The following is a 22,411-nucleotide window of genomic DNA, read 5'->3' as shown; positions in this document are numbered from 1 at the left end:
TTGTAAAGTTCTCTGTGCTTGGTTTCTGTGACACCAGGCTTTTCTGCATTTCTTCCAACCCATTGGCCATTTCTTTTCATTCTCCTATTGCTGGTTCCTCTACCACCGCTACTCTATGAACTACTGATGCCTTTCATATTCTCTAAGGGAAAATTCATCCTCTCCAAAAGTAGTCTTATCAATACCAGTAGTTTTCTGTCTTGAGCCCATTTTTCTCCTCTGGGATATATGGTATTGGACTTCTCTACCTGAATGTGCTCCTCAAAGTTATACGCACCTTTTCTCCCCACTTCACTCCCTTTCCCATATTCCATATCATAAGGAAAGGTATTACCATCCAATTGCTCAACTGAAATCTGGGGGTCATGGATTCTTACCTTCTGATCAACTATTGATGGTGTTACCTACTCTCCATTCCTATTGCCACTAGGCACCCCTAAGTGCATCCCATTCCTTGCTACTGCAATATCTTCCTGACAGGACTTCAAAACCCTTCCCCTCCCATTCCAGGCTCCATCATAGATGGAACAGGACTCCACGCCTCACAATTCTTTCAAGGTTCCCATCTCCTGCATCTTACAGAATAAATTCTACACACATTTATGCATGTCATTTATTATGCAATTTATGATTACATGTTTGTTTCCTCCCCACCTCAACACACACACACACGACACACACTACTTTTAAACCAGCAACACAAACTACTTCACATTCCCAGAACACAACCTATTCTCCTTTCCTATTTCCACTTGATTTCTTTTGCCTGGAATGCTTTTCCATCACCCCTTGCCTGCCTCCTTTTTTATTGTCAATCTCCTACTTATGCTTTGTTTCTCAAATCAGATATTTTTCCTCTTTGAGGCCCTCTCTGATTCTCCCCTGTGGTTCTGGTGTATCTTATGTGCATGTACCTCTGCCATGGCAGTTGCCGTGTTTGTTCACTGAGCAGCCCCAGCATCTGGAAAAATGACTGGCACATAGTAGGCACTCAATAAATATTTGTTGAATGAATGAATATTGCTTATACTTATTGGTATATCTGTTTCCCTACCAGATTGTATCTGTAATAACTGGTCTGACAGAGTAAGACCTCCACCTTTAAGTGATTGAGTCAGGTTATGTGAATTTCTACACTTTACAATCTTTGGCATATTTCAAGTAATCAAAAACATAAAGTGAATTATTACTAAAATCCCAACAATATTCTAGTTAATTTTGAGAGAATTTATTTTATTTTGCTGAACAACCAACTTTAGCAAGTACATATAAATGGAGAGAAGACAATATTGATAATAGCAAATGATAAAAAAATAAAGATAATTTACTTTGGAATTTGGAAAGTACTCTTTGTACTTACATTATAATATGGGACTGACTGATGATCCAGAAATTCAAAATACATTAAACAAATCTTGAATTCATATTTGAATTCATACTGGCCACCTGGGTTTCCTTCTCTGCCCTCTGATCCTGACTTCATACTAGACATTGATTTCATCACCTCTTAGACTGATATTAAGGAACAGTTTAACTTCATAGACAATGGAATTGGAATTTCTCTGCACACCTGAAGCAAGGCATTAGTTCACAGCTCTCTGAAGGAGAACGTTTTAAAAAGTCTTCTTTTCTAAGGGTTTCTGCTAGGTTAGAGAACAAAGGCCCTGTTTATTTTAATAGTCAATAAAATAAGTAGTGCCCAACTTACAGATCATATAAGGCCAGCTGAGGCCATAAAAGTCCATTTAACCTATAGTATACTGGAAATATTAAACATTGGCAATAAAATTATAGAAAACTGGCTTCAACACCAGAATATATTTTTTAACCTCCTCATTAAGGTTTTTTAAACCTCATTAAGTAATATCTTGAGCCTCAGCACACAAGGTTATATGGGTCTCATCCTGCAAGTGAGGTTTATTGGCTCTTCCTAAAAGACCAAGAATTGATGGTTCACTCCATTTTTGCCTGAGCTCCAAAGCAAGCTGCCTTCTCTGCAGGCCACCTGGGCACTAATGACAGGACAAGCATGGGTCCTTTCTCCTCAATATGACACTGACCAACAGCTTTGCTTCTCCTTTTCGCCCAGGGATCTATTTCATTTCTGAACTCCCTATTCATTCACTCAACAAATGTTTCCTGAGCATCTACTGGGAGACAGGCCCTCTTCGAGGTGCTGAAGATACAGTGAGCACAACAGATAAATGACCCTGTCTCACTGGAGCTTTCTCTCATTTCCTTTATCCACCTCCCTCAGTGAAGAATCCCTCCCTCAGAGAATCTGAATATGCTGGTTCTGCTCTTCAGATTAGCAAATGTGCCAGTCCAGGGGCCATAGATGGGATTAGTGAATTCTCCCATCTTCAGAGGCTGTCCCAGGTCTCAATTCTGAGTTAACGAGGGGTACCCATTAAGTGGTTTGCCAGAACAGGTCTGAAACCTGTACTAGGAATCTCCTGAGGGAATAGGTCAATGGTTCTGATGAGGATGGATAACAGTGAGAACAGACTTCTTGGAATACAGCATCCTCCCACATATCCCGGTCCCTGGAGTACTGAAGGCTTTTACTGCTGGGGATCTGATGCAGAGAAAGCACAGTCAGCACAGGTGCTCTGGGACTGTGTCCTTTTTCTCATTCACGGGCCCGCTAAAGCAGCTGCCATATCACTTGCTCTCTACCTGCCAATTGCCATTAATTGCCCTTAAGTCATACATTTAAAGAGCTAAAGTATTTTATACAATTTTATATATGTGAGTATTTATAAATTGGGGTTTCCATCTCAGGAGTGTCTATACTTAAGCAGAGCTAGTCATAATGTGGAAAAAAGTTGTGGTGACTAGAGTTAACTGCCCTGGTGACCAGAACCAACTGACACAATGTTCTGAGGTGTTTAACTTTTTTCTTCAGTCACTTAATTCATTTTATTGAGTATGAGAATAAAATTTTTATATTGAAATGCTTTTTGATACCATTTCTTTCACATCCCCTGCTGTGCAAGTGAAGCAGTAGACTACAGAAATCGAAAGGATTAGACTGTTCTTTTCCATCACAGCTGGTACATATTCAAAATGCAAACCTGCCTGGGTACTTCCAAGGAGAATATTCTTTTCATGATGACGCTGGAGTAATCTATTCTTTAGTAGAAATGACCTGTTTTCATGGCCTGATAACTAAGCAGTTTCATATGATTTGATGTATTCTTCGGGATCAGAAAAATCTGTCATAGATCTTCTCTGAAGATTAGGGCAATAAGCAATCTAAGATTCTCCGATCTTCAAAGGAAAGTATAAATAATGACTACAAGGTCACTGAAAAAAAATTTTAGTACAAGCAGCAAAAAACCAGACTTATATTTCATCTAACTGATGCTTGCTTCATGTTTTCCAAAACTCAAGGAAATAAAACTTTAAAGATTGACTTTTCTTTTTAAAAAGAAATCTACAAGAGGCTTATGTCTAACTTAAACCAAAATCAGGGGAGTATCAGCTACTTCTAGGAAAAAGGAAGACAGAAAATTACTACTTACACTGCATTTTAAATTGTATGAGATTAGAGAATAAGGACTCTTTTGCTTATGTTATTTATATGTTTAATAACAGTAGCTGCCATTTATTGAGCACCTACTAAGTGCCTGGCACTGTATTAAGTACTTCACATGAAACGTGGTAGAATGATTAAAAGTGCATGTTTGGAATCACACTGCCTGAGTTTAAACGCTGACCATTTACTACTTGTGTGTTCTTGAGAAACCTACTGAACCTCTGTCTGTCTGTTCAGTTGAAACATGGAGATAATAACTGTATTGACATCATAGGATTGTTTGAGAACTAAAGGTGTAGCACACTGTAAGTACTCAATATATGTTAGCAATTATTATTATCTCATTTAAGGCATGCAGATAATTTAATGAGGCCCCCATATTTTCCCATTTTTTGGTGGCAATATGAAGCACATAAGGTTAGGTTACTTGACCAGGGTTAACCACCTGGGTCAGGCTCAGCTCTGTTAAATTCTCAAGGCCTATACGTTTAATAACTACAATATACTATATTGCCAAACAACACTGGGAACCTCAAATCCTTTTTGCACTTGGGCAGAGTACAAACAGTTAAGTTGTATGTGCCTGAAATTAGCAATATAAGAGTCCTTGAGTTGCCATCACAGTTGCTAAATTCACTTCTGATGGGCTCGTAGGGAATAAGATTCCATCCCACAAGCATTTCCAGTTCATAATCTCAATCATGGGAAGAACTTAAAAAACACAGTTACGTACATTTTGAAACCTAGCAGTTAAACAACAAAACACTCAGTGTATCTCTTTCTTTCTTTCTTTCTTTCTTTCTTTCTTTCTTTCTTTCTTTTTCTTTCTTTCTTTCTTTCTTTCTTTATTTTTAGCTGTGTTGGGTCTTCGTTGCTGCGCGCGGGCTTTCTCTAGTTGCGGCAAGCAGGGGCTTCTCATTGCGGTGGCTTCTCTTGTTGCGGAGCACAGGCTCTAGGCGCGGGACTTCAGTAGTTGCGGCACATGGGCTCAGTAGTTGTGGCTTGCAGGCTCTAGAGGGCAGGCTCAGTAGTTGTGGCACACGGGCTTAGTTGCTCCGTGGCACGTGGGATCTTCCCGGACCAGGGATCGAACCCGTGTCCCTTGCACTGGCAGGCAGATTCTTAACCACTGCGCCACCAGGGAAGCCCAGTGTATCTCTTTATAAAAGCCAATGTCTGTAGTTAATTCCCCTTTCCCTCCTTTTTTCTTGGTAGGTGCAACTGATTCACATGGCTACAAGAGACAGATGTTGTTAGCCCTGTAAATTCATGCATGCTCTACGATCAGGTTTTGCAGTTAAGAAATTGAGTTCATGAAGGTCAATCTGTGTGGACTGGGGATATTTAATTTATAGCCAAGATTATGTCTTTGACTACTTGGTACAATGCTGGGGTATGCTGTCAGAGCACAGAACATCATAAATAATAACCACAATGAATGTGCTAGGAAACTGGTATAGAAGTTGCACTAGACTGATGGATCTCATTTGCTACCCTCTATTATTCACCTCCAATGGAAATTACAATTTGCTTGTAAAGATCTCTCATTTATTTAACTTCAATCTTTAAAAAAATTTTCTTTTCCTCTTAGTTATTTATATGTGTTTATCAAGTTTGTTTTTCTTTTTTAAAATAATATTCCTTTGAGGGGGAGTTAAAAGAGTCAGCTTTGCCTGGCAGCATGCCAAGTAGAAAAACCACTACCATCAATTTTCTTTCCAATAAAAGATAATGCTCAGTGGTAGACTTAAATTCCCAGTCTAACCTCACTGGGTGTGGACGAGGGTCTCAAAGGCTACTAAGCGGAGCAGGGTCTACACCAGGAAGGAAGGAATTTTTATTAGTAACGAGTGAAAATTAAACCATCATATATGGTGATAGCCAAATAGGGAGGAAAGAGAAGTGTAAAATCAAAACAGAAGGATTACGTAAGGGCACATCCCCATAAAGTGGAGGAGCGCGGGTGGCTCTTTTCAGAATATGTCAAGGGGCAAAGAAATAGTCCATGTACTTCTCCTCTCCCAAATGCATGTACCTGAGGAGTTTGAGAACCATTTGGAAAAGGATTAAGAAGCAACTCAAGTAGCTACCTCGTTCAATTTTTCTTAAACATTCTTTCTAAATGATTGATGCAGCCCTTCAAGAATCTGCTGAAAATAACAAATCTTCTACCTAAAAAAAAAAGGTGAGCACAAAATTTCATACAATTTCAGGATCCTTGAAACACATCTACAGATCCAGGGACCCCGAGATTAAGAACCACAGGAGTCTCAGGAGAATGCTTTATGCTTTATAGGGTGTAGATCAGAACGTTGGCCAAGTTAAATCAGCACTCCAGCTGCAATAGAACTGTTAAAAATACTGACCACTTTATATAGTTTTATAAACTTCTAAATGCTTTCTCATATATGACTTATTTGATATATTAGCCTAATAGTAGATATCTAGGTACTCAGCTCAATAGATTAGGTAATACAAAGGGTAATACTGAATACCTACTCTGTGCCCTGCTGCTTACCAATGTCTGATATTCTATTAGGATTAGATTTTGTATAAATAAAATGTTCCCTCGTGAAACGTAAATACCCTTGGTTGGTGAACACTGAAGCGCTCAGCTTCTAATACCTTAGAATGAATATTTATCAGATTTTTTTTCCAACAAGAAACAAAATACTTAGATTTTTGAAGGTGTTAAGATAGACACCTAGATGAACAGTTCTCAAAATTTTATCTGAGGACCCTGGGGAGGTACATGACGTCCTCTCTTTGCCAATTATCAAAACATATCTTTGTGAATCTGGATTTTCTTCATATACTTCAACCAACACAACATATTGCAACAGATTGGATGCAGAAGCAGATATGAGAATCCAACTGTCTTCTATTAAGCCAGACATTAAAGATTTACAAAGATGGAAACAATGCCACACATTTCACTACATTTTTTTGTTTTGGAAAATAGAGATAACCTGTAATGCATTTTTTATCTTAAGTAAATTTACACATATTTTAAAATTGTTTTATTTTCTAAATGATAAACATCAGTAGCTATGATCCACATAAACAAAAGCTCTTCGGAGTACTCACCAAATTTTAAGTGTTTTTAAAGGGCCCCTGAGACCAAAAGGTTTGAGAACTCGGTAAGTCTCAGAAGACAGGTCTGGGTGGATGAGCAAGTGCAAGGGTGAGAGGGGTGTGAATACAAGAGTCAAGGGATGGAGGACAGCAGTGTGCCTCTTGTCTTGGGATTGGGGTCCCTTGACTGGTACTAAAAGTGGAGAAAGATGCCGTGCAGTCTCTCTTCATTTTGTTTGTGACCTGTTCTAAACACAGTAGTCATGGCAGCGCAATTTCTGGAAACAGATCTCAAGAATCAAGCAAGTAGAATCTCAAATCCTAAAACTAGGACAGACAACTGCTGATCGTTAAATGAAGTACACTGAAGCTCCTCCTTTTTCTCCAACGAGAGTACAAAACATGTTTGGAGCTCTAGATTTTGTTTGTTTGCTTTGCCAAATGATACAAGATTTGTTATTATTGGGTTTTGCATTGTTTGTTAATCTTTTCACCGTTTGTAATACCATTTCCTGGGAAAAAAAAAATCTAAAAGGGGACAAATCGGTAGCGGATAGAGGGAAAGACTAAATGTACCTTCAAAGAAATTCATCTTAAATTTTAATATTTACCTACTACGCACTAAGCATTGTGCTAGAGTACACTGCAGTAGAGAGGAAACAGCCTTGAATTTGGAATAAGAAAAATTGTTTCAAACCATTCATTTGTTACACTATTTTGGTTAATTTAACCTGTCTCGTTTTCTTATCTATAAAATATGGATAATAATATTTATATCACAAGGTTGTTAGAGATGAAAAAGAGATAACCTATGTCAATTGGACAGCATAGTGCATTGTAGGTCTTCCTTGAATAGCCCGGAGAGTGCGTGTAAAGGCCAGTGATAATCTAGTAGGGGAGATGAGACGTGTCGACAAACACTTTACAAATACAAGGCGGAAGGTCTGACGTGCCAGTGTCACTACAACTGTATTTAGAAAGTGCTACGGAGAAGTAAGGGAAGGAGGAGTCACACTTCTTGGGATGGAGAAAGATGTTTAGAGAAATCACGGGTCGCCGAGAGAACCCCTCTCCCACTTCCCGACCCCCGAGGTGGCTCCAGCCGAACATCCCGGCCCAGCTCAAACCCCCGGGGGATGTCAGAGCCACCTCCACGCCAGACTGGAAGTGCTCCGCACTCAACCTTGCCCGGCTCATCGCGGGCACCTCGAGCGTGGGCGTCCAGCCCCAGCTCCCCAGCAGGCGTTCACAGCGACCAGCGGCCGGGGTCTCGGCACTAACCTGCGCCCACCCACTCCGAGCTCCGCGCGGGTTAAGTGGAGGAAGGGAGGGGTAGGGGAGAGCAACTCCCAAGTTCCCAGCCTCCGAACACCCACTCTCCTCGCTCACGCAGCCACTCTCCGCCACCCAACACGTCCTCATACAACCCGCAGGGGCAGCCCCGAGACCTCGGACTGCGGCGAAGCGCCGAGGCCGGCCCCCACTCCCCAGCCCGGGGGAACCCATCGACCCGCGTTCTCTCGCTCGCTCATCTATTGGCACTGCCTTGCTCCTCCGGCTCCAGTCACGGGGAAAGCGGCCCTGAGACTTAGAAAGTCCAGCGGAGCGCGGGGTGGTAACCAAGGCAGGCGGGCCAGGGGATTGCCGATCGCACGGATGGGCGCGGGTGCCGGCTCGCGCTGTCTGGCGGGTGGCGGCGCCGACTAGCCTATGCGGCGCGTGGCTGGAGCCGCGCGTCCGCCGCCCCCTCACCTCGTACCGGCGCTGGCTACCCCGGCTCCCGGGAGAGCCGTCCCGTGGAGGACTCTCGCGCCACCCCGGGTGGGAGCCGGCGAGCTGCTGAAGGGGGGGCCGGAGCGAGGCAGAAAGAGGGAGGGAGCGCGCGCGGGCGGCGGCGGTGGCGGCGACGGCGGCGGCCCCTCCCCCTCCCGCCGCCGCGGAGAGCGCAGGGAGCAGCCGGGGGCTCGGTGGCGGCGGCGTCTGGCCCCAGCTCCTCCTCCTCCTCCTCCGCCTCCGCCTCCTCCATCTCCTTCTCGCTCGCTCCATCTGCCGTGGATATGGCCCGTCGCTGGAGCACAAAAGAGTCTCCGCGGTGGAGGTCTGCGCTGGTCTTGCTTTTCCTCGCCGGGGTGTACGGTAAGTGTCCTCGTCCCCGCGCCCCGCTCACTGAACAAAGCTGGGGCGACCCCGGGCCCCGAGGCCTCCAGGACAGGGGGCTCCCCGAGGAACCGGCAGAGACCCCGGCCGCCTGCGGGACAAAGACCCGGCGAGGGATGGATGTAGCGGAGGGGGTGTCCACACACGAAGATGCTTTGGTCCATTCGTCTGTCTCCAGACCCTCGGGGTGTTGGAGGGTGTTTGGGCGTCCCGGACCCGGGGAGCCCCCGGGGAGCTAGAGGGTGGCGGACGGACTTCCCGACCTGGGCTGGAGGGCCACGGTGGCCGGCTGGCTCCTCGAGGACTCGTAGCCCCTTGAATAACCCACACACACAAAGATGTACGACTGTGGGAGAAAGAAAGGGAGGTCGCCCCTCGCCGCTGGCCGGGACCGTCCTGCCACCCCCGAGCCTCCCGGGGCCAGGAAGTTCACTCCCCAGTGGAATTCACACCGCACCGATCCCTCACCTTCCCCACTCCCTGGCAAAGCATCCCACTCTTTTTTTCCCATCCCTGCACTTCGGGGGCTCTGCTGATGCCGGGCATGCAGGATCCTGCCCCTTCCTCTGGAGCAGCACGCGGGAGAAGGCCAGAAAATAGTTTCCAGCCCCACCTCAGTCTCTCCCTCTTAGGGCGTACATGTCTGCCCTGACTCCCGGTTCGTTTGGCATTTCGTCCATCATTGTCCGCTAATGTTGTCACTGTTGCTTTATTCCAGTCTGTGGATTGTATTACATATATTCCTTTGAGGTTAAGAGACGGCTGAGGCTATGAGTAAGGACCAAGCTTTACGTAGTACACAGGGGTCAGAACAAGAGCTAAAAGGAATTAATTGGGAAGAACATTCATTGCTTGAGAGACTTGAGTTCCACTTCTGACTTGACTGTTTTTGGTCATCAGTTAAAAACATTGTATAGTTGTTTCAGAGAACACAGTTAACCTTTACTTTTGGGAGTGGTGCTTTGATTTCTTCAGAAGAATATAATTAGAAGTTACCATTCTTTGGTAAATTTTACTTCTGAAAAGTCTAAGTCATTTGCCGCAAACACTTAATTCCCCTAATGGTGGTGGGGATGGAGTTCAGTCAACATGTAATCTACGAGTAAGTATTACCTCTTTTGAAAGCATTTATGTATGGAATTGAATGTCACGGTAACTTTTAAAACCTGAGAAATTACACGAAATGAAGAATTTAATGAACTGAAATTGACATTTACTGCCAACCAAGAAATAGTAGTTTTTCTGTGTGGTTCAGAATGTATTGCTCCCTGACCTGATTAATATATTTTTATTTTTGTTTGGGAGGAGTTGGCCCACATTTGATGTGGTAATTGCCAATGGCGTGCTTATTTGAACGGAAAACCCAGTGCATGACTTCTGATTGTTAGTTGCATCAAGTGGCTGTGATCCCTACTTGCTTGGTGACTTGTGGGTTTGGGTCTGCACCAGAGATCAATAAGCTATTATGTGTTTCTTCTAGCCTGAAGGTGGGTGTAGCTCTACTCTAGGTTTGGTGTAATGGCCCAGGAGAGAGCAGAAAGCTAGAGGCATCTTTAATCTAGGGTGATTAAGAGTGTCCAGCTTTGTCCTCTACTATAATCAGAATTGAGTCTTAGCGATGTCTGATCAGATTGGATAAATAAACAGGTTCTTTTAGTTCTGCTTTCATTAAGAGCTATGTCATTAGTGTTTGAATTAAAAGTCTTTTTGCCTCTAGGGATAAGAGGCTGTGAACCCCCGAATTTGTCTTGGTGCATCCTTTTGTACTTGTACACAAAATGACTTTCTGGTAGGTGCTTATCAGATATTTATGTTTTGGGGATTTGTGTTTAGTGAGGAATTGTTAGTAGGCAAAGACTGCAGCTCCTTTTTCCAACAGTGTGGGGTCAGATTATAAAACTAGCAAGTGATTATGCTAAGGGTTGATATCGCAAGCCACACAGCAAGTTTCAAAGTGTAAAGAAAAAGGAGGTAGTGAGCCAGGCGGGACACTAAACTGTGAGCAGAGATTAAAGGAACCCTTCACTCTGCATTTGGGGAAATTCTCTTTATTGCTGCACTTTTTGTCCTCTTCTGTCCTGTGTGGATTTATATTAGAGAAGAAGCAGCTATAATAATAGTGTGTGTGTGGCGGGGGTGGGGGGGGGGTGTGTGCTTTCATATCAATAGTGGGGTTGTTTTACTTGAATATGCAGTAGTTGTGATGAGGAGTGGATGCGTCCTGAGAAGTACCCATCACCTGTTCTGAGCCTTTAGAACAAATATACACTGTAATTTATGAAACTGTCCCTTATACAGCAAAATGTGTGTTTTTTTCAAAGTGGCTTCAAAAATAATGAGAAACCTCTGTTAATCCAACTGAATATTCAGAGTAACCCTTAACTTAGACCCAGTGAAAAAAATGCAGGTTGATTGGCTGATATTTGGGCAGTTCCAATACTAACTCTTCACAGAGTGACTCCTTCTTATCTATTAAACTGTAATATTAAATGGCTCCAAGTTGTGCCTTGAATCTTCGAAACATTTCAAATACCTTAAAAGTAATCTTTCTATTTTGGTGCTTAGTTTCTTCACATGACCATTTTAGTGGACTATATGACTAATATATGTGACTGTTTTAGTGGAATAGTATGACTGTTTTACTTCCAAGTTACTTTTCTGAATGCCAAAGCCTTATTTGAAACTCTAGATTATGATATGGAATACAGTTAATGTTTTCTAGGAGTAGTTGTTCAAAGACCAACAATTATCTTTCAGGAGCTGCTGTAGCTTAACTGCACTGAATGTTCCTGAGAGTTAGGAGAAGGTAAAGGTTGACCTCTGCCATTGGAAGTTTGAAGGGATAAGAACAGTTAGTGGGGGCAGCTGTGACCTTGCTGGGCATGTGTTAGGCCTGCTGTAAGAGGAGAAGGTGCTTCTTCATATCTCCCATGGGGATATCTGGCTGTTAAAATGTGTGGAGGTTTCCCAAACTGTCTCCTAGTCAATAGAAGCCGTCAGTCTTGCTAACCTCCCAAGCCATAATTTGATAATTATGGCAGTTCCATTGCTTTATCCTTTTCCCCTCTGTTTGTCTCCCAAATCAGTGTTTTCTAATCTTTTTAGAAGATTAAAATACCTAAAATACATTTTATATTACTCCCAGTATACAGAACAAAACAAAGTTCATGAAATAATACTTGCTGGTACTACCTGTGATGTACTCTGATGTTTTCTAGTCTATTTCACCTCCCTTCTCTCCTGCTTCCTTTCTTCGTTTACTGGTTTGGACTCATTAAAGTAATTTTGGAATTATAGAATACAGTTATTAGTTTGTAAAAGCACTGCCCTAGATGAAGCCTTAAAATGTAATTTTAAATGTTTGCTGTATTTGTATATCATTTTACAGTAGCCTTGAAGAGTTGTAGGTGGTAAAGTCTTCGGTTACTTGCTGCTAGAGCTCTTGGGAGCAGTAAGAACTCTCCCTGACATGTACTGACTGACTTATGACAAAATATCTTTAAACTGGTTTTCAGCTTATTATAGTCAAAAGTTCTTTCTGTACACACTGCTGTTCTAGATGTTGTGGGAGCATAGCATATTCTTTTTACTCTTGCATCTTCTGTCTAATGAGTGAGTCTTTCTCTGTGAATTTTATGGAACTTTCAGCAGGATTTTATAAATTTCCAGTTTAAGGATAGGCTAGAAGTTCCAATTTTAGAAAGGTTGTAGAAATAACTAGAACATGAGAAAAATAATCTAGACCAGATTCCAATTACTTCTAAAAAAGTCAACCTTGATTACATAAAATATGTTGAATAAAACTGAATTAATTGCTTAATATAAACCCTTCCTTGGGTTTAGAATCTAAATTATGTCCATATCCTAGGGAGAATATAAAGGTATGCAGCACATTCCTCAAAATTCTAGGTGGTTACCAGGCAGAAAGTATTAAATGACCACTCTCAGAGGGGTACCTGTGTTCCAGGGAGAGTATGGAGGAGATCTGAATGACGCATGGTAAATGATTTAGAAGGTTCCTAGAAAGTAAAATCTCTGAAGAAAACATAAAAATGTCAGGCTGAAAAGTGAGTAGCAGTTTAAAAAAATGTTTGGGGAAAAAAGGACTTAATTTTTGTGGTTAGAAAATTTAAGGCTTATCAAGAAATTAAGGCAACAATGAGAACTTTTTGTTTTTCTGATGTGAGGCGTTTTTGTATTTGGGGGTTTTTTGTTTTTTTCGTAACATCTTATCAATGAAATTACAGTTTAAAGAATGAAGGGTAAAAAGGGGGTAAATACCTTTAATATAGGTGAGATGTATGTAGATTTAAGCAAATAGAAAATGTTTTATTTCAGAATTTCAGAATGAGTACTAATCCTGTTCCTGCTACAAGTCTTTATAGGTAAATGAAGGTTGTTCTAAACTTAGGAATTGAGGTCGAATAAATGATTTCTAATTTCTCAGGTTATCTTTCCCTCCCGTTTCTTGGTTTCTCTTCATTTTCTCGTCACTCCACCCCGTCCTTTGAGGGAGGGGTGAGTAAGATGTATACTACTTATTCCCCATTTTGTAAGGTGTAGGATTGGATTAGAGCCTACAAATACAAGTTACCAATTTGTCTGTTCAGATGCATGTCATTAGTCCTTTTAAGTAGATGCAACAGTAGATGTGTATATAGATAGATAGGTCTGTCTATCTCTCTGTCTATCTATCTATCTCTAGTTTCAATATGAAGTTAGCTTAGGGAATTCTCACTCTCTAAACTATAGAAGGAAGGGAAGGAAACTAACATTTACTAAATTAAGTTCAGATACTGTGGTTGGTCTTCATTCATTGCCTGTTAATATTCATTAGGTCTTATTTAGAAATCCTACAAGGTATTTATTCCTCTTTTTATGGAAGAGAAAAATTGAAGCTCAGAGAAGTTGTCACTTACCTAAGATCAAACCACTAGGAAGTAGTAGAGCCAGGACCGCAACCTAATCCCGTCTGTCTCTTCACTCTTTCATTCATTTAGCAAATACTTGTCGAGCACTTGCTTACGTCTGGCACTATGTAAGGCACAGGCACGACAGCCTTGTGGACGTGGTTTCTGCCCTCGTGGAGCTTCCAGTCTAGTGAATAACTTGTAGTAAGTGCTTTAACAAAAAACAAACAGGAGACAGCGATAGTGAATACCAGGCGCAGAGTAGTTAGAGGAAGCCTTCCTTGTAGAGGAGAATGAAAGACCTGAAGGATAGCTAACCATGTTATGAGTGGGATAAGAGAGCCTTGCACATGGGAGCAACATGTGAAAGACCCAGGATTAGGAAAAAGCTGATGTGGAAGAGCTGGTGTGTTGCAGGTAAACAAATAAAAACCGTAGCCGGAGCACAGTGGTCATAAGCGTGACAAGGTGAGGCTAGAATCTTAGGCAGGAACTCAGGGCTTTGGAAACTATGGTAAAGAGTCTGGGTTTAAGCGTAACTGTTGACACAGTTTAAATGACGTAATGTGATCTTTGTTTTGAAACAGTCGCTTTTGCCACTGTGTGGATTGTTGAGAAGTAGGCAAGAGCAGAGTTGGGATGATAGGTTTTGGCTGTAATGCAGATGAGAGACACTGAGGTGGTAGCAGTGGAGGTGGAAAGAAGAGTATGGATTGCCCCTTTGATAGGGAAGAAAGGGGTGCTTCCTCTCTCCTCACAAGAGGTTAAGGAGGAAAATATTAGTTCAAGTGTACTTAGGTCTGTAGGTTGTGTAGTAGGATGATGGAGAATTCTCAAAGTGTTAGGACATGAGATCATCAGGTGAGAGTGAAGAAAAGGGCCGAGAGGTTGCGGGTGATTTCTGTTTTCATAATTCAGTAAATCAGTTTAGACCCTTAGGAAGTTAAGTTTCTGTTTATTTTAATCTAGAGAAGAGAAGGCTAAGAACACTCAGTTCAAGAAGGGATATTGTGTGTGAATAGTTGTATAGCATATGACACTAAGGAGTGGGGATTTAAGTTACAAGGGGGGAGGCTTAAGAAGGGTTCTGTGGAGAGCTCAGTTCTAAGGACTATTCATTTTTGTGGATGAAATAAGTACAGAACAAAACTTTCTGCAGTGTTTTAAAAGTACTTAAGGCAAAAAGGAAAGGGTGGAATAAAAGTTAGATTTCAAGGACTTTTTGCCCAAGTTAAACGCTTTCTACTAAGTAATCAATTAAAGATTGCTCTATATCTTAGAAGAGTCAAGAATGCATTGGTGGATTAGAGAACTTCAAACATTTTTGGAAAAATAAAGTGACCTTTTACCTTTCTTCCCTGGATTGAATAGTTTATTTACAGAATATATTACTTTAGAAGGTCCCAAAACTTCAAAATAAATGAAGCCAACTGAACAGTTTTCTAGTTCTCTCAAATACTTTATAACTCACTGCCCTGCCCTGCTAGTATCAGTTTGGTGAAGAAGTGAAATCGTTTTACATTCATGTTTTTACCATTGAATGAGAGTAACTTCATACTTACCTTTAATTCACTTGAATTTCAGTTTTTAGAGATGGGTTATGGTGTTAATCTTTTCATATCGAGGTTAAATGGAGCACAGTGGGATGTGTTATAGTTGGAATTTACCGTTCAAATGTAATTATCTGACTTAATTTCATTGATTGTTAAAGTATCTTATAGGTTTTAATAAGTTGGAGAAGACTTGAATCTTTTATCTGGCATATTCTGAAATAGAATTCAGTTTCTTGGAATTATTATTGCCTGTTCTAGTGATACTAAAACCTTTTACCAAGAGTTAGAATACAGAACTCCTTTACAAAAAGATGCTTTTCTTAAATCCTCAAAATAACTCTGAGGTAGGTATTATTAGAAGAAACTGAAGCTTTGAGAGTAGTGATTTTGCCTAAGGTTTGCGTCTCTCTGCTGCTGTTCTCTTCATGTAAAGGCTCGTTAGGTTTTTAATCTATGTTATTGTAACAGCCCCAACTAGTCTTGACTCTGGTCTTGTCCTGTTTCACTCACATCACACAGAGGAGCAGCAGAGTGACTCTTCTACAGTGAGGATATGATTATGTAACTTTCTTGCTTTCTTGCTTTCTTGCTTTCTTGCTCAATAGTTCCCTATTCTTAAAATAGAAGCATCACTAGGCCCTTCACGATGTAGCTAGTTTTTCCCTTTCTTGTCTCTTGTCACTCCCTCCACCATGCCCTTCCCCTCCCCGTGTTTGTGCCATACTGAACACGGTTCTCTTGTCTCCTGGCCTTTGCACACACTGTTCTCCCTGCCTGGTTTTATCTTCCTCCACCACTTTCTTCACTAGGCTAACTCCTGTCAGCCTTCAGCTTTCCTTTACATATTACCTCCTTTGGGAAGTCTTTTCTGGTTCCTCAAAACTGGGTGCCTGTCTCCTAAGCACCTCAGACTGTTCTTAGTATGCACATTTGGTATTTTCCTGTTTTACCTCTCTGTATTTCCCCCTGGAGCATCCATCGCTGCCTAACAGATACATATTGTGAGGCTCAAATGTAAGTCATATACACAGTTTTCAGTTTTGTAGTAGCCGCATTAAAAATTTAAAAAAAGCAGGTGAGATTAATGTTAGTAATGTATTTAACCTGATATATCTAAAATATTATCATTTTGACATGTAATCTATACAAAATTATTAATGAAATATTCTGCATTGTGTTTTTCATACTAAGTCTTCAAAATCCAGTGTAAATTTTTTTTTTTTTTTTGGCTGCGTTGGGTCTTTGTTGCTGTGCACGGGCTTTCTCTCGTAGCGGTGAGCGGGGGCTACTCTTCGTTGCGGTGCGCGGGCTTCTCATTGCAGTGGCTTCTCTTGTTGCAGAGCATGGGCTCTAGGCGCTCGGGCTTCAGGAGTTGTGGCTCACGGGCTCTGGAGCGCAGGCTCAGTAGTTGTGGCGCACGGGCTTAGTTGCTCTGCGGCATGTGGGATCTTCCTGGACCAGGGCTCGAACCCGTGTCCCCTGCGTTGGCAGGTGGATTCCTAGCCACTGCGCCACCCGGGAGGCCCTCCAGTGTAAATTTTATTCTTAAGCTCATCTCAATTAGACTAACCACATTTCAAATGCTTAATAGCCACTTTGAAAACAGTCAGTATCTATTAAGGCTGAGTGTAAACATGCCCTGTGATCCAGCAGTTCTGCTCCTGGTATAAACTCAACAGAAGGGGGGACGTCACGTGCGTCAGAAGACACGTACAAGGATATTCATAGCATCCTTGCTTGTTTTAATTCCAGATTAGAAAGAACCCATATGTCCGTCAGCAATAGAATAGATGAATAAATTATGGTATATCGTATATTCACATAAGGGAAGACTGTACAGCAGCAGTTCTCAAACTTTTGGGACGCAGGGCTCCACAGTTATTGAGGGATCCAAAGAATGTTTTTTGTATGGCAGATATATATGTTTTTAAATATGGTAAATTAAAGTTGAGAGATTGTTAAAATATTTATTAACCCATTTAAAATGACAAGAAACCAGCCCCATTACGTGTGACGTTAAGTAGCATACGTTTTAAAAATATGTAAAATGACCACTAAAATTTCCAAAAAAAAAAAGTTTAGTAAGAAGGATGGCGTTGCTATACATTTTTGCAAATCACTGTAATGTCTGGCTTAATAGAAGACAGCTGATTTCTCACGTCTGCTTCTGCAGTCAGTCTGTTGTGACATGTTTTGCTTGAAGTATAGGAAGGAAATCTGGCTTCACATAGATAATTGTAAAGGGAGAAGAATTTTAGTAGCCTTTTCAGATAAATGTGAATATTCTTTGACGCTACACCAGAACTTGACAAGTAGTTTTTTAAAGTTTAGTTGCAATGTGGAATCTGAAATCAAATCAGTGAGCTTTCTGTATTCTATTAAACTCTGAAAGGGTGTTGGGAGTTCCCAAGAGTCCACTGACCATGTGTTGAGAACAAGATGCTCTCATTACAGGGTAATGGAAAAGAACAAATTTTTAAAAAATAAGGATAAACCCCAAAGTACCGCTGCAGGTAGGGTGGGTAAATTTCACATGTTGATCAAAAAATGTTAGGCACACAATTATAGCTACCGTATGAGTACAGTGTTAGAAGTTAGACTAATGTAGGAGAGCAGTTGCCTCTTGGGGTTGGGCGGGGGTGGGTAGTGATTGAGATGGGTACCATGGAAGCTTCTGGGCTGCTGGTCGAATCTGTATCTTGACCTAAGCGGTGGTTTACACAGATACGGGTTTTGGAGGTGATAACTCATGGAACTATAAACTTGCAATTAGTGCATTTTTGTATGTATATTTCAAATAAAAGTTATTAAGTAATAACTTTTGAAAAAGAAGAATAGAATAATGTTGAATAATAGTATCCATAGAAGGTTTTCTGATCATGTAGATTCTCTCTAGTGTTTGCATTTAGTTTTTGTTCTTTTTTGCTTGATTTTTTGCCATTGCATTTGATAATTAAAAACAATTTTAAAACTTTGTACTTTGGAAATTTCAAGCATATTCAAAAGTAGAGACACTAGTATAATTAACCTGATATACCCAACATCCAGCTTCAACAAGTGATCATTATATGGCCAGCCTTGTCTTATCCACTCCTCCACGCACTCCCTAAACGCAAATGATTTTGAAACAAATCCCAAGTATCTAATCTAATACTATTTCAGTATGTATCTCTAAGATGTGAAGGCTTCAAAAAACAAAAACAAAAACAAAAAACAAACCTTAAGTCCAATACCACTATCACACTTAAAAAGTTAACAGTTCCTAATTATCATTACATATCTAGCCATATACACATTGCCCTGGTTGTCATATAAACATGAAGTTTTAGAAACTTTTTGGATCAGGATCCAGATAAGGTCCATACTCTGCAGTCGATATCTGTTAAGTCTTTAGTTTTAATGGTTCCCATCCCCTTTTTTTCAAAATTTTAAGTGTGATGCTTGCTATAGGTTTCTGATATTCTTAATCAAATTGGAGCTATTACATGAGTTCCTATATAAAATAAGGTTTTGAGAATAGATATTTAATTTTGACACATCAGTGTTTTCATTTCCAAGATGATCATAAGTTATTTATGAGGGCCAGAATTATGTGAGTGAATCACACCTAGCATCATGCCAGACAGTATTTGTCAAATAAATGAATTCATTTATCCACGAATGGAGTAAATTACATTCATGTGATTCTTTATGTTGAACTACTTTTGCATTTATGGGATAGACCACAACAAGTTGGTAATGATATATTATCTTTTAATCTGCTGGAATACATTGACTAATTTTCTTAAGGCTTTGTGTTTGTATCTATGAAATCAGTCTGTAGTTACTGCCAGCTTTCTAACTCCCTCCACCCCTTTTCTTTCTCTCTCCTGTGACCTGACTTCCTCTCTCCTCTTCCCAATTTTCGTATCTGTTGATCTGTTCTTTTAGATACACTTATAATACATACACCTTTTAAAATTGATTTCAGTGGTCAAGAACAGTGTAAACAAATTTATTGTTCCAGTTGCGATTATTTTGCCTTTTCAGGTTAGGGAAGGAGACCTGTATAGCTACGGTTACAATAAGAAAGCAAAAATGAACAGCCTTGTCCTGCTGACAGGAGAAATGTTTTCATTCCTAGTGAGGATAAACTTTGTTTCATTAAGCAAGGTAATACAGATGAGCCTGTCAGAAGTAAATCCCTTCTTATGAATGGGCCTTATGACCAAAGAAGCAAATAAGATAACCTTAGTGGAAATGGACTGGCTGTATGAGAAGTAGAATTCATGTCTGAAAGAGGCATCTGTGGAGTAAAGCGGAGATGCTAAATGAAGACTGAGCTCAGGTCCAGGGGAAGGACCACTGTGTTCTGCCAGATGGGCACTTCTAGTCTGTTGGGGATGATTATACTTTAAGACCACACTTATTTGCTCAAAAGGTAGCAGCCACAGCGTTAACCAAAATATGGCCCCAGTACTATGTAAGATATGACCTTGTGTTTTCACTGACATGATTACTTGTACGTAAGACTATTCACGCTGGTAAGAGGGTAGGAGATGGAGGGGGAGCCTACTATTTGTGCAGCTGGAGTGGAATCACTACACACAGTTTAGGTTCTGATGTCAGTGAGTAAGGCTAAAGTATAGTTCTTTTAAAACTCTCTGAAATCATCTTCAAGTACAGTATACATGTTTTACAATATTCAGTGCTGAACAGCATACTTTCATTAAGTACAAAACATCCAGTTTTCTCTCTAGTGTTGGTACAGAAGTTTTTTTGAGCACCAGATAAAATGGTTGTATTTAGGGGCCATATGAAAAATATGAGTGAGCACAGATAAAATTGCATAAATTCAGTCTGAATAGGATTCAGCTCCACATTACTTTTTCCACTGCATTACAATAAGGAACTGATGCTTGATTTGATTGAAGTATGTGGGTGTTACAGAGAATTCGAATTAGGATACGTGATTTATCCCCGCTTTTTATTTATTTTGTGTATCTTTAAAAAATTTATTCTTTTGTTCCCTCACCTAAGTAGGGGGCTCGCTACAACAAAATTTAAAATAATAGAAGTTACGGTTTTTTTATAGGTTTTTTAGAACTCTACCCTGCAACTATAAGGGTGTGGTACTTTTGGGGAATAACTTTATCTTTTCAATTTCTACCTCTTTGAGCCAATTTTGTTAAAAATACTAAGTCATATTTTCCTAGAATATTGTAATTTCATTTCTATTTCCACATTTGCTTTAAAGTTGTACGTAATGTGCTCTCAAAAATATTTTCTACGTGTGATTATATCACGTTTGTCATTCCTAATACCTGTCTGTCATTCTTTTCTTGAACACACTTATCACAGTTTTCTCTATTTTAGGTTTTCTTAAAGAATCAGCTCTTGGTTTTATGGTCTACTGATTTTCTTGTTTTCTACTTTATTAATTTCTTCTTTGCACTTTTTTTTTTGGTTTATTTTGTTGTTTTTCTAGCTTTCAAGATGATTGTTTAGTTTGTTAATTTTTTAATTTTTATTTTTAAAAATATACAGTAGAATTAATTCTTTTTCCTTTTGGTGTACAGGTCTATGCATGGTAACACATTACAGATTTGTGTAGCTACCATGCAAATAAGGGTACATCACCCAAAAAAACTCCCTCCTGCTATCTTTTATAGTCACATCCTCTCCCCACCCATAATCTCAGATAATCACCCATCTATTTTTCATTACTATAGTTTTGTCTTTTTCAGATAAATAGAAGTGTACAGTGTGTAACCTTTTGAGACTGGCTTCCCTTACTCAGCATAGTCTTTGCGATCATCCACACTGTTGCACAGGACAACAGTTTATTATTGCTGATCAATATGCCATTTTGTATGGATGCACCACAGTCGGTCACTTCACCTGGTGAAGGACATTTGAGTTGTTTCCACCTTTTGGCTATTTTATTTATTATCTGTGAACATTCCTATACAGGTTTTTGTGTAGATATGCTTTATTTGTCTAGGATAAATAATTAGGAGTAGGGTTGCTGGGTCATAAGTTATACATATATGCTTAACTTTATAAGAAACTGCCAAACCATTTTCCACAGTGGCTGTACCAGTTTGCATTCTCACCGGCAACGTGTGCAAGTTCCAGTGGCTCTGCATCCTTGCTAGCACTTACTGTTGTCAATATTTTCTGGTTTTGTCATTCTGTTAGGTAAATAGCAGTATCTCATCTGATGTGAATTTGCATTTTTTAAAATGACTAATGATGTTTAACATCTTTTCATATACTTTTTTTTGCCATCTTTGTATCCCCTTGGATGAAGTATTTAAGTCCATAGCCCATTTTTGGCTTGGTTGTTTATTTTTTAACTGTTGAACTTTGAGAGTTTTTATATCTATATAGATATCAATACACACACACACACACACACGCACGCACACACACACACACACACACACACACACACACACACACCCCCCAGGTCTATAGCTTGTCTTTTTATTCTCTTGACAGTGGTCTTGGCAAAACAGAAGTTTTTTAATTGATAAAATTCAATTTATCAATTTTTTATTTTATAAATTATATTTTTAGTATCAAAAAAAACCCACAACCCAATCAAAGTATGGGCAGAGCACCTAAATAAACATTTCTCCAAAGAAGACATACAGATGGCCAACAGGCACATGAAAAGATGCTCAGTGTTGCTAATTATTAGAGAAATGCAAATCAAAACTACAATGAGGTATCTGTCACCTTACTCTAGTCAGAATGGCCATCATCAAAAAGTGTACAAACAATAAATGCTGGAGAGGGTGTGGAGAAAAGTGAACCCTCCTACACTGTTGGTGGGAATGTAAATTGGTGCAGCCACTGGAGGACAGTCTGGAGGTTCCTTAAAAAACTAAAAACAGAGTTACCATATGATCCAGCAATCCTACTCCTGGGCATATATCCAGAAAAGACAAAAACTCTAATTCGAAAAGATACATGCACCCCAGTATTCATAGCAGCACTATTTACAATAGACACGACATGGAAACAGCCTAAATGTCCATCAACAGATGAATGTATAAAGATGATGTGGGGTGTGTGTGTGTGTGTATGTATGTATTTATAATGGAATATTACTCAGCCATAAAAAAGAATGAAATAATGCCATTTACAGCAACGTGGATGGACCTAGAGATTATCATACTAAGTGAAGC

At 40.2% G+C, this 22,411-nt stretch overlaps 1 protein-coding gene across 2 annotated transcripts in view; it reads left to right on the top strand.

Moving 5' to 3' along the window:
• Nucleotides 1-8,299: 8,299 nt before the first annotated feature.
• The window catches only part of LRP12 (LDL receptor related protein 12), an 82,581-nt gene continuing 68,469 nt past the window's right edge, over nt 8,300-22,411 (top strand). For both annotated transcript variants that reach the window (XM_068526016.1, XM_068526015.1), the window contains exon 1: nt 8,300-8,752. In XM_068526016.1, coding sequence (XP_068382117.1) covers nt 8,674-8,752 — 79 coding nt within the window. In that variant the 5' untranslated portion in view covers nt 8,300-8,673. The remainder of the gene's footprint in view (nt 8,753-22,411) is intronic.

This window comes from Eschrichtius robustus, chromosome 17, assembly GCF_028021215.1.
Source record: "Eschrichtius robustus isolate mEscRob2 chromosome 17, mEscRob2.pri, whole genome shotgun sequence".
NCBI lineage: Eukaryota > Metazoa > Chordata > Mammalia > Artiodactyla > Eschrichtiidae > Eschrichtius > Eschrichtius robustus.
Note: the sequence above shows the minus strand (reverse complement) of the source record. Positions and strands in the feature narration are given on the sequence as shown.